This window comes from Pristiophorus japonicus, chromosome 5 (assembly GCF_044704955.1).
Source record: "Pristiophorus japonicus isolate sPriJap1 chromosome 5, sPriJap1.hap1, whole genome shotgun sequence".
NCBI classification, from domain to species: Eukaryota; Metazoa; Chordata; class Chondrichthyes; family Pristiophoridae; genus Pristiophorus; species Pristiophorus japonicus.
In genome coordinates this window covers 225,120,092-225,136,616 of record NC_091981.1, presented here as the reverse complement: position 1 = coordinate 225,136,616, position 16,525 = coordinate 225,120,092, and the positions used below count along the sequence as shown (strand labels likewise).

General features: G+C 42.6%; 1 protein-coding gene across 1 annotated transcript in view; it reads left to right on the top strand.

Annotated features, from left to right (window-relative positions):
- Positions 1-1,311: 1,311 nt before the first annotated feature.
- The window catches only part of LOC139263967 (STEAP1 protein-like), a 33,570-nt gene continuing 18,356 nt past the window's right edge, over positions 1,312-16,525 (top strand). The window contains exons 1-2 of the mRNA XM_070880062.1: positions 1,312-1,510; positions 15,723-16,211. Of these exons, the coding sequence (XP_070736163.1) occupies positions 1,424-1,510; positions 15,723-16,211 (576 nt within the window). The 5' untranslated portion in view covers positions 1,312-1,423. The remainder of the gene's footprint in view (positions 1,511-15,722; positions 16,212-16,525) is intronic.

The window sequence follows — 16,525 nt, the reverse complement described above, 5'->3', positions numbered from 1 at the left end:
GATGTCATATATCTCACACTACTATAAATAACTGTATCTTACCATGCTATACATGACTGTAACTAAATATGACCTGTAACCACAAGCATACTTTACCACCAGGAATGCACTTGCAGGAGACACTGCATACCTGTTCCACACAGGTATATAAAGGCAGGTCTCAGGCAAGTGTGGCACTCGAGAGCTGTGAAATAAAGGTGCAAGTCCAGAGTGACCTTGACTTCAGCATGTGCCTCGTGTAAGTCTGTACTGCAGGGTCAGGACTTTACAGGTGAGGCAGTAAAAAACGCAGTTTTCGTAACGGCAGAGCGGCACAACACCTTTTGGATATTGCCATTTAATCGCACATCAGCCCCTCACCTGAAGTTGCTGTACCATTGACCCATAAATAACAGTGAGCGCCATTAGCCGCACCATTATTTTGACATCAGAAACTGGCCCATTATCTCCTTATGTGGTTCAGTGTCAAATTTTGTTTGATAATCTATAGACTTGCATGTGTAGACTTGTATTTATACAGCCCCTTTCAGGACCTCAGGACATCCCAAAGCACTTTACAGCCAATAAAGTACTTTTGAAGTGTAGTTGCTGTTATAATGTAGGAAACGCATGCTCCTGTGAGGCGCCTTGGGACGTTTTACTACGTTAAAGGCAAGATGTTGTTATCTCCTTTCGGTAATGTGTTTCAGTGCACAGAGAGAAGTCCTGCTCGACACAGGTATGTTGTAATTTGCACTGTCACCCTGAATGAGCGACGTAATTCATTGGGGTGGTGTTATTGACAGGATGTCGGCACCAATCACAGTGCTGGAGGGAGGGGTTTGGGGAATGCGAGTGGCAGGCGAGCGGATGAACGAGTGGCAGAACACAGCACGGTATACATTACACGCGGCGAGCATGCAGCGATCTGTCTAGGTGCCTGGCACTCGGGTTACTTTTCCTGCCTCAGTGCCTCGTTGATTCGGGCTGACAACAGTTTAGGAAGTGTGGCAGCAGCTTCACAGCGAGGTGACATTCATTGAATACTTCCCTGTTCCATTGTGCTAACTTTCGCCACACAGAGACGCTAGTTTGCACTTGGAAGTTGCGATGTGCAATTGCCTTCGGCAACGTAGGTTTACATTAGTTTAAATAGCCGCAGTTGGAAGGGGACGAGTCGGGGTAGCCCCATGAGTTGGAAACTAGGCGCGGATGGTCCGGCTGGAGTTCGTTACTGTTGCTTCTGGCGACTCCGCAATTTCATTGGACAGCAGACTGTAAAAGTGTTCAAACTTGACGTTTTAATGTTATATTTGTGCTAGTGTTTCTTTCTCTTTATGGCCAAGGTCGTGTCCTTAAAAAGCTTTTTTTCGTTTGAATCTGTGCTCGAATCTCCGGTAGTGTACATTTGTTTGTTTGTTCCAGGTGCTAACAGTGACTCCTGATGGATGTTGAGAGTGCCACGCGTAATAATGGGGATGAAATGTATACAATGGAATTGTCTACAAGTGGAGCAAATAACATGAAAATGGTAAAACAGTATATAATTGTCCTTTTAAAGACGCACTGTTTACTGAAAGTTTGGCAGACATTTGTGTTTTGCAAATGCCCTTGTGCGATGACATGATTTAAATGTGTCAAAGTACTGACATAAAGTGATCCTCCCTTTCCCGTGGCAAGCAAGGATCGTCATTTTCTAAAACATAAATTTCATAAACACAAGCATTGCAACCTTCTGTTTAAAATCACTAAGTCCACTAATGTAGTGTAAGTGATTTTTTTTGTTTCCGTAATTTGAAGAAGAATCATTTGTAGTGGCAAAGGAATCTGCATTTTAAACTGCACGTCCAAATGGGCAGCCTGGTCAGTGATGTTCCCACTGATGTAGAACTTTCGTGACCCATGTGGTTACGTATTAAGTCCTGCAGATTCTTTTGCAGGTTACCCCATTTCTGATACGATCATGTTTGCGAAAAATTATTCGTAAGAACAGAATATGTGTTAGAGGTGCATTTTCTTTTAATTATAATGTAACAGAAGGAAAATATAAAATTGGTCGGGGGGAATTGTTATGTGGAAAGATGAGCCAGCAATGAGATTACTGTTTTTCTTCTTTTTGATGCAGTGTAATATACCAGTAGTAATTCATTTTCAATTGTTAAGCTAGGATGATGACTGCAATTCACAATTTATAAATGAGGTGCAGGAGCCTTGAGATCTCATGAGTGCAGATTTTAGGTGTTTGTAGCCTCTTGGGTTCTCAAAATCAGTAACTCTTAACCATCTGTACAGGCACCATTTCAGACTAATCCAAGACAAGTAGAACAGTAGTAGGCTACAACTGCTGAAGCATCAATTTTGAGCAGGCTGTAAGGGTTACTAAATGCCTAGTCCCACGTTATACAGTTTTTTGACATCAGGATTTATAAGAACAAAATTACACACAGCGCAGGGTTTTGGCTCAGCCAAAATCAGTTTGTTTTACTGAACATATACACACAACTACCTCCCTGTATAAATCACTACAATCAATGTGGAACTAACAAACCCCAGAATACAAACTCCGACGCCATAACTTGACAAAGTTAAACCCGTTTGCAATTTGACTGTTGCACATAAAGTTACCAGACCAAATCACAAAACCCTTCTATGATTTGGCTGGAACAAACACACAATCACCAATTCCTTGACTGTCTTCTGAGGTTGACTGTAGGCCCTTTTCTTGGTTGCAGCTTGTCCCGAAGACTGGCTGGTTTCTCTTTCTGCACTGCTGTGTTCTCCTATTTCTTGTCTTCGAAAGGGGGTCTTTATACCAAAAACCAACTTGCAATCTTGGAACAGATTTAACATGATGGCCGCATCACATGTGAACTCTTGATGGCTAATTGTTCCCCATCTAGAGCCATTGTTCATGATTGTTATGAGGTCCTTTTACAAGGTTGGTTTTCTATTAGTATTCATATCCATGTGGCTATGCGGCAAGGACAGTCTGGTGGAGGACCTTTGTCTTATGCATGTTTAGCGTAAGGCCCATGCTTTCGTACTTCTCAGTAAATACGTTGACTATGACTTGGAGTTCAGCCTCTGTACGTGGGCAGATGCAGGCATCTTCCGCGTATTGTAGCTCGACGACAGAGGTTGGGGTGGTCTTGGACCTGGCCTGGATACGACGAAGGTTGAACAGGTTCCCACTGGTTCTGTAGTTTAGTTCCATTCCAGCAGGGAGCTTGTTGACCTATGAGGTGGAGCATGGCAGCGAGGAAGATTAAGAGGGTTGGGGCGATGACACAGCCCTGTTTGACTCCGGTCCGATCGTGGATTGAAGCATTGAAGAACTGACCACACTTGATCAGCTCCACTGGGCGGGCCACATTGTTCGCATGCCAGACACAAGACTCCCAATGCAAGCGCTCTACTCGGAACTCCTTCACGGCAAAGATGGGCAGAGGAAACTTTACAAGGATACCCTCAAAGCCTCCCTGATAAAGTGCAGCATCCCCACTGACACCTGGGAGTCCCTGGCCAAACACCGCCCTAAGTGGAGGAAGTGCAACAGGGAGGGCACTGAGCACCTCGAGTCTCATTGCCGAGAGCATGCAGAAACCAAGCGCAGGCAGCGGAAAGAGCGTGCAGCAAACCTGTCCCACCCACCCCTTCCCTCAACAACTATCTGTCCCAGCTGTGACAGGGACTGTGGTTCTCGAATTGGACTGTTCAGCCATCTAAAAGTAGGAGTTCAAAGGTACTAACCTCAGGATTGCTACCAGTGCCACGTGCTAGTCAGAGTAGGAATAGCAGGATGGTTCAGATGAATATGTGGCTTGAGGAATGGTGCAAGGAGGAGAGATTCAAATTCCTGGGACATTGGAACCGGTTCTGGGGAAGGTGGGACCAGTACAAACCGGACGGTCTGCACCTGGGCAGGACTGGAACTGATGTCCTAGGGGGAGTGTTTGCTAGTGCTGTTGGGGAAGGCTTAAACTAATATGGCAGGGGGATGGGAATCTACGCAGGGAGGCAGAGGGAAATAAAAAGGGGGCAGAAGCAAAAGATAGGAAGGAGGAAAACAAGAGTGGAGGGCAGAGAAATCAAGGGCACAAATTAACAAGAGCCACATTACAACATAATTCTAAAAGGACAATGAGTGTTAAAAAATCAAGCTTGAAGTCTCTGTGCCTCAATGCGAGGAGCATTTGTAATAAGGTGGATGAATTAAATCCGCAGATAGCTGTTAATGGTAATGATGTAATTGGGATTACGGAGTCATGGCTCCAGGGTAACCAAGGCTGGGAACTCAACATCCAGGGGTATTCAATATTCAGGAAGAATAGACAGGAAGGAAAAGGAAGTGGGATAGCGTTACTGGTTAAAGAGCAGATTAACACAATAGTAAAGAAGGACATTAGCTTGGATGATGTGGAATCTATATGGGTAGAGCTGCGAAACATCAAAGGGCAGAAAACGTTAGTGGGAGTTGTGTACAGAGCACCAAACAGTAGTAGGAAGGTTGGGGATGATATCAAACAGGAAATTAAGGATGTGTGCAATAAGGGTACAGCAGTTATCATGGGTAACTTTAATCTACATTTCGATTGGACTAACCAAACTGGTAGCAGTACTGTGGAGGATGATTTGCTGGAGTGTATAAGGGATGGTTTTCTAGACCAATCTGTCGAGGAACCAACTAGAGGGCTGGCCATCCTAGACTGGGACTTGTGTAATGAGAGAGGATTAATTAGCAATCTGGTCATGCGAGGCCCCTTGGGGAAGAGTGACAATAAAGAATTCTACCATGTTATGAAGATGGAGAGTGACACAGTTAATTCAGAGTCTATGATCCTGAAGTTAAAGAAAGGTAACTTCGGTGGTGAATTGGCTAGGTTAGACTGGAGAATGATAGTTAAAGGGCTGACGATGGATAGGCAATGGCAGACATTTAAGGATCACATGGATGAACTACAACAATTGTACATCCCGGTCTGGCGTAAAAATAAAAAGGGGAAGGTGGCTCATCCGTGGCTAACAAGGGAAATTAAGGATAGTGTTAAATCCAAGGAAGAGGCATATAAATTGGCCAGATAAAGCAGTAATCCTGAGGACTAGGAGAAATTTAGAATCCAGCAGAGGAGGACTAAGGGTTTAATTAGGAGTGGGAAAATAGAGGATGAGAATAAGCTTGCAGGGAACGTAAAAACTGACTGCAAAAGCTTCTATAGATATGTGAAGAGAAAAAGATTAGTGAGGACTAATGTAGGTCCCTTGCAGTCAGAATCAGGTGAATTCATAATGGGGAACAAGGAAATGGCAGACCAACTGAACAAATACTTTGGTTCTGTCTTCACTAAGGAAGACACGAATAACCTCCCGAAAATAATAGTGGACCGAGAGTCTAACGAGAAGGGGGAACTGAAGGAAATCCTTATTAGTCAGGAAATTGTGTTAGGGAAATTGAAGGCTGATAAATCCCCAGGACCTGGTAGTCTGCATTCCAGAGTACTTAATGAAGTGGCCTTAGAAATAGTGAATGCATTGGTAGTCATTTTCCAACATTCTATAGACTCTGGATCAGTTCCTATTGACTGGAGGGTAGCTAATGTAACCCCACTTTTTAAAAAAGGAGGGAGAGAGAAAACAGGGAATTATAGACCGGTTAGCCTGACATCGGTAGTGGGGAAAATATTGGAATCAATTATTAAAGATGTAATGGCGCATTTGGAAAGCAGTGACAGGATCGGTCCAAGTCAGCATGGATTTATGAAAGGGAAATCATGCTTGACAAATCTTCTAGAATTTTTGGAGGATGTAACTAGTAGAGTGGACAAGGGAGAACCAATGGATGTGGTATATTTGGACTTTCAAAAGGCTTTGACAAGGTCCCAAACAAGAGATTGGTGTGCAAAATTAATGCACATGGTATTGGGGGTAATGTATTGACATGGATAGAGAACTGATTTGCAGACAGGAAGCAAAGAGTAGAAATAAACGGGTCCTTTTCAGAATGGCAGGCAGTGACTAGTGGGGTACCGCAAGGTTCAGTGCTGGGACTCCAACTATTTACAATATACATTAATGATTTAGACGAAGGAATTGAATGTAATATCTCCAAGTTTGCAAATGACACCAAGCCAGGTGGCACTATGAGCTGTGAGGAGGATGCTAAGAGGCTGCAGGGTGACTTGGACAGATGTAGATAAATGTGAGGTTATCCACTTTGGTGGCAAAAACAGGAAGGCAGAATATTATCTGAATAGTGACAGATTAGGAAAAGGGGAGATGCTACGAGAACTGGGTGTCATGGTACATCAGTCATTGAAAGTTGGCATGCAGATACAGCAGGCGGTGAAGAAGGCAAATGGCATGTTGGCCTTCATAGCGAGAGGATTTGAGTATAGGAGCAGGGAAGTCTTACTGCAGTTGTACAGGGCCTTGGTGAGGCCACACCTTGCATATTATGTACAGTTTTGGTCTCCTAATCTGAGGAAGGACATTCTTGCTATTGAGGGAGTGCAGCAAAGGTTCACCAGACTGATTCCCGGGATGGCAGGACTGACATATGAAGAAAGACTGGATCGACTTGGTTTATATTCACTGGAATTTAGAAGAATGAGACGGGATCTCATAGAAACATATAAAATTCTGATGGGATTGGACAGTTTAGATGCAGGAAGAATGTTCCCGATGTTGGGGAAGTCCAGAACCAGGGGTCACAGTCTAAGGATAAGGGGTAAGCCATTTAGGATCGAGATGAGGAGAAACTTCTTCACTCAGAGAACTTGTGGAATTCTCTACCACAGAAAGTTGTTGTGGCCAGTTCATTAGATATATTCAAAAGGGAGTTAGATGTGACCCTTACGGCTAAAGGGATCAAGGGATATGGAGAGAAAGCAGGAATGGGGTATGAAGTTGCATGATGAACCATGATCATATTGAATGGTGGTGCAGGCTCGAAGAGCCGAATGGCCTACTCCTGCACCTATTTTCTATGTTTCTAATGACTCATTTTTAGAGTGGAAGCAAGTCTTCCTCGATTCCGAGGGACTGTCTATGATGATGATGATCAGGGTCCGGTCTAGGCTTACCCTGAAACCAGTCTTTCTGGAGCCGCAGTCCAGGGTAATTCTTTACACAATGTAACCCTTTGAGGTAAACATGAATGTTCCTGTATCTTTTCAGACAGGAAACTATTGAAGGTGTGAATGTCTCTCTCCTGCTGCCATTGTCTAGTGATTTAGGATGATGCATATATCCTGTATCGTTGTCCTTCATGATGTCTGATGGTTTGGCTATAATGTAAGAATTAACCCTCTCCTGCCCAGCTCTTTTCGTAAGTTGTGATGCAGCTCTGAGTGTTTACATTCAATAGTCCAGTTTTTACCATTTGCGGAGGGAGGAATGGATCCTACACAGGATAGACTGCTCAATATTTGGATGGGGCTTTTCAGTAAAGGAGTGAAAGGAATCTTGGATTCATTTAAGATCCAGTTTGACTGTTTAATGGTGGGGTGGGGGGAGGGGTCAGGGGGTGGTTGGGGCAGGGGTCGGGGATTCTTTAACCTATGTATTCAAATGTTCCCTGTTAAGAGCTCCTTTCAGCCCAGAAGTTGCATATTTTTAATAAACGTTCATGTTTGTGAAGGCTTTAAGGTGGATTTGAAGTAACTTTTTAAACATTTTAAACATATATTTAGCTCCGTGTTATTGTTCCCTCAACATAAATTAGGCCAACTTGGTAAGCACGACTGCTTTTTCTTTTAATTTGCCTGTTTAAAGTAGTGTGGCACATAAATTGTTACAACTTATATTGATACTTTTCACTTGCGTTTTTAACTTGTGATGGGATTAGCTGGAGAGAAAGTTGGCAACTGGCAAAGCATTTTTGCACCTAAGCTCTTGCAGAACTGCCATTTTATAATTTAATAAGAAGCTGCCACTCTTTCTCTTAAGAATGAAAACGTTATTAGACAAAAATTTCAAACCACGAACAAAAGAAGCAATACTATTCAAAAACAAGAATTTAAAAATGCATTGAAAAATTAAAATATATTGATTAAAATTCCAACTGATAGTGGAATAATTGCCACAGATTGAACCAAATGTGTAGTTGTTCAAAATACTTATTAAAAAATATATATTTCTTTAATTAATTGGCACCAAAAGAGGAAGATTAAGTGCCCTGTTCAGCTGAACAATCGTATTTCATAAAATTATAGATTCTTCCAGCACAGGTGGAGGCCAATCAGCCTGTGCCAGCTCTTTGAAAGTCCGACTCCCCCCCCACTCTTTCCCCATACCCCTAAATATTTTTCCTTTTCAAGTATATATCTCATTCCCATTTGAAAGTTACAATTGAGTCTGTTTTCAACACCCTTTCAGGCACTGAATTCCGGATGATAACTTGCTGCGTTTATTAAAAAAAAGTCCTCAATGCCCCCCTCTGGTTCTTTTGCCAATTTACTTAAATCTGTGTCCTCTGGTTACTGACCCACCCTCCAGTGGAAATGTAAAATTAGGTCGATCCACAGAGGCTTCAATTTTCCTTTTAGTATGGAGCAGATCTTTCTTTTCGTCTCCTGTGTCAACTGAGTACAGGCTGTCATCCGTGTTTTCAGACACCAGAGCACCGACCGTTCGCTCCTGCAGCTGCACATCCACAGGAATTCCTCCACTTCGGTCACATTGCAATGCTTGGTCCAGTTCTTCTTTTCTCCCTATCTACTGTTTCAAAATTCCTCATAGTTTTGAACTACTATTACCCCTTAACCTTTTCTGTTCTAAGAAGAACAATCCCAGCTTCTCTTGTCTTTCGACATAACCGAAGCCCCCTCATTCCGGCATCATTCTGGTAAATCTTCTTTCTATCTCTCCAAGGCCATGATCTCCTTCCTAAAGTGTGGTGCCCAGAATTGGGCACAGTAGGCTAGATTTTGTGTAGAGAATAACGGTTCTGTGCTGGGGCCCCAGCTGTTTACACTGTACATTAATGATTTAGACGAGGGGATTAAATGTAGTATCTCCAAATTTGCGGATGACACTAAGTTGGGTGGGTGGCAGTGTGAGCTGCGAGGAGGATGCTATGAGGCTGCAGAGTGACTTGGATAGGTTAGGTGAGTGGGCAAATGCACGGCAGATGAAGTATAATGTGGATAAATGTGAGGTTATCCACTTTGGTCGTAAAAACAGAGAGACAGACTATTATCTGAATGGTGACAGATTAGGAAAAGGGGAGGTGCAACGAGACCTGGGTGTCATGATACATCAGTCATTGAAGGTTAGCATGCAGGTACAGCAGGCGGTTAAGAAAGCAAATGGCATGTTGGCCTTCATAGCGAGGGGATTTGAGTACAGGGGCAGGGAGTGTTACTACAGTTGTACAGGGCATAGGTGAGGCCACACCTGGAGTATTGTGTACAGTTTTGGTCTTCTAACTTGAGGAAGAACATTCTTGCTATTGAGGGAGTGCAGCGAAGGTTCACCAGACTGATTCCCGGGATGGCGGGACTGACATATCAAGAAAGACTGGATCAACTGGGCTTGTATTCACTGGAGTTCAGAAGAATGAGAGGGGATCTCATAGAAACGTTTAAAATTCTGACGGGTTTAAACAGGTTTGATGCAGGAAGAATGTTCCCAATGTTGGGGAAGTCCAGAACCAGGGGTCACAGTCTAAGGATAAGGGGTAAGCCATTTAGGACCGAGATGAGGAGAAACTTCTTCACCCAGAGAATGGTGAACCTCTGGAATTCTCTGCCACAGAAAGTTGTTGAGGCCAATTCACTAAGTATATTCAAAAAGGAGTTAGATGTAGTCCTTACTACGAGGGGGATCAAGGGGTATGGCGAGAAAGCAGGAATGGGGTACTGATGCATGTTCAGCCATGAACTCATTGAATGGCGGTGCAGGCTCGAAGGGTCGAATGGCCTACTCCTGCACCTATTTTCGATGTTTCTATTTTAGAGGGGTCATCAAACGAGGCCATATGGGTTGAATTGAAGAACAAGAAAGGGGCGATGACACTACTGGGAGTGTACTATAGACCCCCAACCTGTCAGAGGGCGATAGAAGAACAAATATGTGGGTAAATTGCCACGAAGTGCAAAAACTATAGAACTGTATTAGTGGGGACTTTCAACTGTCCTAATATTAACTGGGTAAAAAAGTAGGTGAATGGTGCAGAGGGTGCGGAATTCGTAAAATGCATTCAGTAGAACTTCTTCAGCCAGTATGTAACAAGCCCAACAAGGGAGGGGGTGGTTTTGGACTTGGTTTTGGGTAATGAAGAGGACAGGTGGAAGCGGTATCAGTGGGAAAGCATTTTTGTGCTAGTGATCATAATTTAGTAAGATTTAGGATAGTTGTGGAAAAGGACAAAGGTGGACCAGGAATAAAAGTTCTCAATTGGGGTAAAGCAAATTTTGCTGAGCTGAGATGGGATTTGGCTAAAATGGACTGGAAACGGCTACTTGATGGTAAATCAGTGTCAGAGCAATGGGAGGCATTCAAGGAGGAGGTCCTGACTGTACAAAGCAAGTATGTTCGCTTAAAAACAAAAGTGGGACATCTTTGGGTTTTCTCTGATTTTACTTGCCAACATTTTTTCATGCTCTCTTTGCTTTCCTGATATCTTTTTTAGTTGCACCCCTACATTTCTTATACTCCTCTGGAGTTTCTATGGTATTGAGTTCTCGGTATCTATCATAAGCGTCCCTTTTTTTCTTTGTTACCCTGTATGTCCCTTGATATCCAGGGGGCTCTAGATTTGTTACCATGGCAGTGGCATCACTAACTGCCATGCAATTTCACAGGAATCGGTAGCGCCTCCCCATCCCCGGGCAAAAAGTGTGTCACATGCCATTGGCGCCACCCGGAGGCACCAACGGGCATCGCAAAAAGGGGCAATTTTGACTGTTTTAGCTTTTGTTTGGAGCATATGTATAATTCTCCACCTAATGTTAATTGATGCAGAAGAAAATGTACCGGGACGATTCTAACCTCTTGAGGGGTAGTAATGAAAGATCCCAAATCCTTTAACCAGCCTAACCTGGTGCCTGCTGTCTGTGGTAACGAACAGTTATTTGTGCTTTTATATCACATTACTTTGCAACTTCTATCAGCGAGATTAGAATTAATTTTTTTTAATTAAAAAAAATATCATAATTTTGGAGAGAAGTACTCTGCAGAGACGTGGGTCCATTTGGTAATTGTCAATTGACCACCATTTGCAAATTATTCTGTTTTTGCCAAAAATCTAAGGAACTATTCTAATCTGTAACTTAACTTGATAAGTGGTTATGATTTGACAGGAGGGATGAGAAAAAAATAATGGTGCTCTGTTGCCAATGTCTTAATCTAGATTGTTCACTCCAGTTATAAATGTCAAGTTGTATGTAATTGTCCAACTCCTCTGATCACCTGAAAGCAGTTGGTGTTTGAGTACAACTTGGCCTGCTTTCAAACAATCCTTTGTTGTTATCTTGTAAGTTGTGCCAAATACACAGCTTGTCTGTATGACGGGGCACATTGAAACAGACTCTGGGAATAATTTAAAAGCAAAATACTGCGATTGCTGGAAATCTGAAATAAAATCAGAAAATGCTGGAAATACTCAGCAGGTCATGTTCTTGTGTCAGGCAGCATCTGTGGAGAGAGGAACAGAGTTAACGTTTCAGGTCGATGATTGTCATCAGAACTGGAAAATGTTAGAGATGTAACAGGTTTTAAGCAGAGCCAGGGAAAAGGGGCGAGGAAGAATGAACAAAAGGGAAGGGAATAATAGGGAATAATGTGCTACCTTTAGATTAGCATCCCCTCAACCCTACAAAGATCCTGATGCATTCTGGCCAAACCAAGTAAATCATGTCTAGTGCTGTACAGCAACCAATCCAAATAATTTCTGATAGAATGGCACTTTCCATAAAGTACTCCGATATGTCTTCCTTTTTCCTCAACCGAGGATTCCTCTACACTGTGATTGACATTGCTCTTGACCGTGTCTGTTCAATTTTTTGTACTTCTGCTCTCACCCCTGCTCCTCTCTCCCAGAACCACGATAGAGTTCCCCTTACCCTCACCTTCTGCCCCACCAGCCTCCATGTTCAACGGATCATCCTCCACCAATTCCACAGCTCCAGCATGATCCCACCACCAAACACATCTTCCCCTCCCCTCCCCTCCCAGCATTCCAAAGGGAACATTTCCTCCGCGACGTCCTGATCCACTCGTCAATAACCCCCAACATCCCCGCCCCTTCCCATGCAGCACAGGAGTTGCAACATCTTCCCTTTTACCTCCTCCCTTCTCACTTTCGAGAGTCCCAAACACTTTTTCCAGGTGACACAGCAATTCACATGTATTTTTTCAATTTAGTATACTGTATTTGCTGCTCACGATGCAGTGTCCTCTACATTGGGGAGACCAAACGCAGATTGAGTAATCGCTTGGCTGAATACCTCCATTTTAATCCACAAGTGTAACCCCTGTTACATTTTCAGTAACTCACAGACACACACCGCCTTAAGATGGCAGAACAATCCGGAACTCAGCAGAGTCAAGTGGCCTGTTCCCTTTATTATAAACAGCACTGGCTGCAGTGCCACAGGAGTCCACAGATGGAGCTATCTATATTACAACCTCAAACTTACGATCACCTGTCACTTTAATTCTCCCTTCCACCCCTACTCTGACCTCCCAATGAAGTTCAACATAAGCTCGAGGAACAGCACCTCATCTTTCAATTAGGCACTTTACAGCCTTCCAGACTTGACGCGGAGTTCAACATTTTCAGATCATATTTTCAGACAGCATCTGTTGATGATTCTGCTATTCTAGACCTATCTTTTTTGTTTCTTTATGTTGTGTTCCTAACACAGATGAGACTGCACACAGGGAAGTTAAAGTAACAGTGACCTCGGTCTTTATTAAGACACTCCAGAGTGAGGAACAGGTCTTATATACAGTGCTCCCACGGGATGCTGGGATCCCTTGGGACATCAGGGAATGCGCTCCCTGGTGGCGGAACATGGGCGTGCATGCTTTACAGATACACAACACTTTACTTATCCCACTACCGTCTCCTTTTGCCTTGCACCATTATCCCTTTCGTCATTTAATTTCTCCTGCCTATCACATATCTTCCCTTTTGTTCTTTCCTCCCCCCCACCTTTTCCCTGCTTCTGCACTTGCTTAAAACTTGTGATATCTCTAACTTTTTCCAGTTCTGACACAAGTTCATCGACTTGAAAAGTTAACTCTGTTTCTCTCTCCACAGATGCTGAGTATTTTCAACATTTTCTCTTTTTTTAATTCCAAATGATTGCTACATGTCTGTGCAAACTATGGTTGTAGAAATTACTTGATCAACTGGCATAGTATGTTTGAGCACCACTGCATCGTACAATAGAGTGGTGAAACTCTGGCTACAATCATTCCTATCCCCACACATACTTGAATTCCTGATCTTGACTGCCACTTTGGGAAGGCACAATGTAACGGCCAAGCACATCCTTGGAAGAAGGGGAAATCAAAGGGAAACTTCTTCAGGCTGCCCCTGCTTGTGTTTTTAGTAGCTAGTTTTAAATGGTTATTTGTATGAGGACTTCCATTGCAAGTTGGGGAAATCATGGAGGTGAGGGAAAACTCTACAAACTCTACAAACCTGTGACTGGAGCAGCACTGAGCATTGTTTGTGCCTGAATTTTTCATGCTTATCCAAAGAACACGTTAGCTGCACCTTGGTATTCTTTAGCAATACAAAAGAGCAGCAATGAAAGCTTACAACAACTTGTATTTGTATAGTGCCTTTTAACATAGTAAAACGTCCCAAGATGCTACACAGAAGCGTAATCAGACACTGTTTAACAACAAGCCACATAAGGAGATATTGGTGCAGGTAATCATAAAACTTGGTCAAAGAGGTAGGTTTTAAGGAGTGTCTTAAAGGAGGTGAGAAAGGTGAAGAGGTTAGGGAGCGACTTCCAGAGCTTGGGGCCAAGACAGCTGAAGGCATGATTGCTAATGGTGGGGCGAAGGAATTTGGGGATGCCCAAGAGGCCAGAATTAGAGGAACATGGAGTTTTTCAGTGGGTTGTAGGATTGAGAAGGGCAAGGCCATGGAGAGATTTGAACACTAGGACGAGAATTTTAAATTTGAGGTGTTTCTGGATGGTGAGCCAATGTAGGTTGGTGAGCACAGGAGTGATGGGTGAACAGGACAAGTTAAAGATACGAGCAGCAGAGTTTTGGGTGAGCTGAGGTTTAGAGAGTAGATGGGAGGTTGGTTAAAAGCGCATTGGTATAGACTGGAGGTAACAAAAGCACGGATGACGGTTTCAGCAGAAGATGGGCTGAAGCAGGAGCAGAGATGGGCGACGTTATATTACATAGCACTTTTTATACTTGAGGCTCTCCCAGACATTACTCGTCTCTAACAGAAGTTAAAATGCATAATTAACTGCCATTTGTTAAAATTAGATTGTTTGTTTGCTTTAAGCAATGGGAATTCCAAGAGTTGCTTGTTTGAAATATATAGGTGGAAGCAAGTTTAGAGCATTAAATACAGGGGGTAGAGCAGAAGTATGATTTTAAAATTGGGAAACCACTTAAGAAAATTAAGACCATTTCCAAGGATTAATTATTTGCTGCATACATTGCCATCTGGCATATCCAAAGATAAAATTAAAAGCAAATGTTTAGAAAGAAGTTTGACGGGTATTGACGTCATGATGAGCTTGGAACTAATTATGGAGTATGACAGATGAGGCTGAATTGCACAAATGGAAAGGATACAATTTCTCACTGGGCATTTGTATAGCACCTTTTTCTAAAGTAGAAAAAAGTCCCAAGGCGTTTGGCTCAGTTTTTCTTTATCACAAACAGATATTGGCAAAGGTGACCAAAAGCTTGGTCGAAAAGAGGGGTTTTAAAGGAAATGGAGGTGGAGCAGTTTAGGGAGGAAATTCCAGATGACAGAAGGCCAAGCTGTCAATGGTGGGGGTTTGTGCAAGAGGCCAGAGTCAGGAACAGAAAGTTCAGGGGGATGCAAGTTGCTGGTTGTTGGGCTGAAGGAGGTTAAAGATGGGGCCAGTGAGACCATGAAGGGATTTTCAACCCGAGAATAAGAATTTAAAATTTGAAATGTTGGGGGGTAGCTCAATGATTTTATGACCTGGGGCATTGGCAATTCACTCAAAGGGATTCACAATGTAATGTAGCAAACAAAGCCAACCGAAGAGTCTTCCTTGGCTTGGCTGCAGCACCAAGCAAAACAAACTGATACTGCATCAGGACTTCCTTATGCTGCTAAGAGTGATTTAGAGAAGGAGATATAAGTTGTACCAAAAAAAACTTCTGAAGAAATAATTTAGGCTTAACTGAGATTTCTTTTCAAACTTTCATCAGTTCTATTAAAGTTAATGTCCTTAAATAGTCTAAAGTAATTTACACTGTTAACAACTCTGAATATGAGCATAGATTGAATGTTCTGATTAGCTGCTTCTCTCTCCCACCCTCCTCCAATCTCACTTGTAGGTTGCATTAGTTAGAAGAAAATCTGTGATGTTTGGAATGAGCATTTCTACTTACAATAGAGGCTAGCTATTTTAAAGATGGATAGCTATGAAGGCTCTGTGCACAACTTACCCACTTATTCAAGTTCAGAATTTGTAGAATGCAGTAAAGGAATATTCTACGTGCTTGAAAAGCGTGTATTTCCATTTGTTCACTGACTCTAACTCTAATTTGTGTTGTAGGATTCCAGGATATCAACAGGAAATTTGACATCGCCTAACCTTCCTTTTGATGACTTTGAATATCCCTCACAACTAGATAGACAGCTGGAGCTTTTCCCACGCTGGCACTTTCCAATCAAGCTAGCTGGGGGACTGTCTGTTACTGTTTTCATATACACTTTACTTCGGGATATCATTCACCCCTATATCACTGAAAACAAAAATGTATTTTATAAAATTCCCATTTTGGTCATGAACAAAGTTCTGCCAGTGGTTGCCATCATACTTTTAGCTTTAGTGTATTTACCAGGAATTTTGGCAGCCATTTACCAGCTCCATTTTAGTACCAAATACAGACGTTTTCCTCAGTGGCTAGCTCGCTGGATGTTGGTACGGAAACAACTAGGACTCCTCAGCTTCTTTTATGCTGTGCTGCATGCATTCTTCAGTCTGTGCTATCCTATGAGAAGATCATACAGATATAAATTACTCAACTGGGCATATCAACAGGTAAGAACAAATGAGACGTTAGCATATTTGTTTTTGTTAAATGCTGTTTCTTTGTGAATTCTTTTGCTTATAAAGCTGAAGGCTGTTGTATTCCTGTGGAGTGGAATACATTTCTGCTTTTGATATCCAGTGTAACATCAAACATGGATAAAATTCCATCTCAGTCACAGTACTGCACCAACATAATTTTTTACCAATAACCTTAAGGCCCACATGAATGAAGTTGTCAGTTTGGGCCTACTTCTGGGCATTTTTTTGCATTATAAACGTGTATCTATTAGACATCTCGACTATTCAGTCATTTCACATAGCAA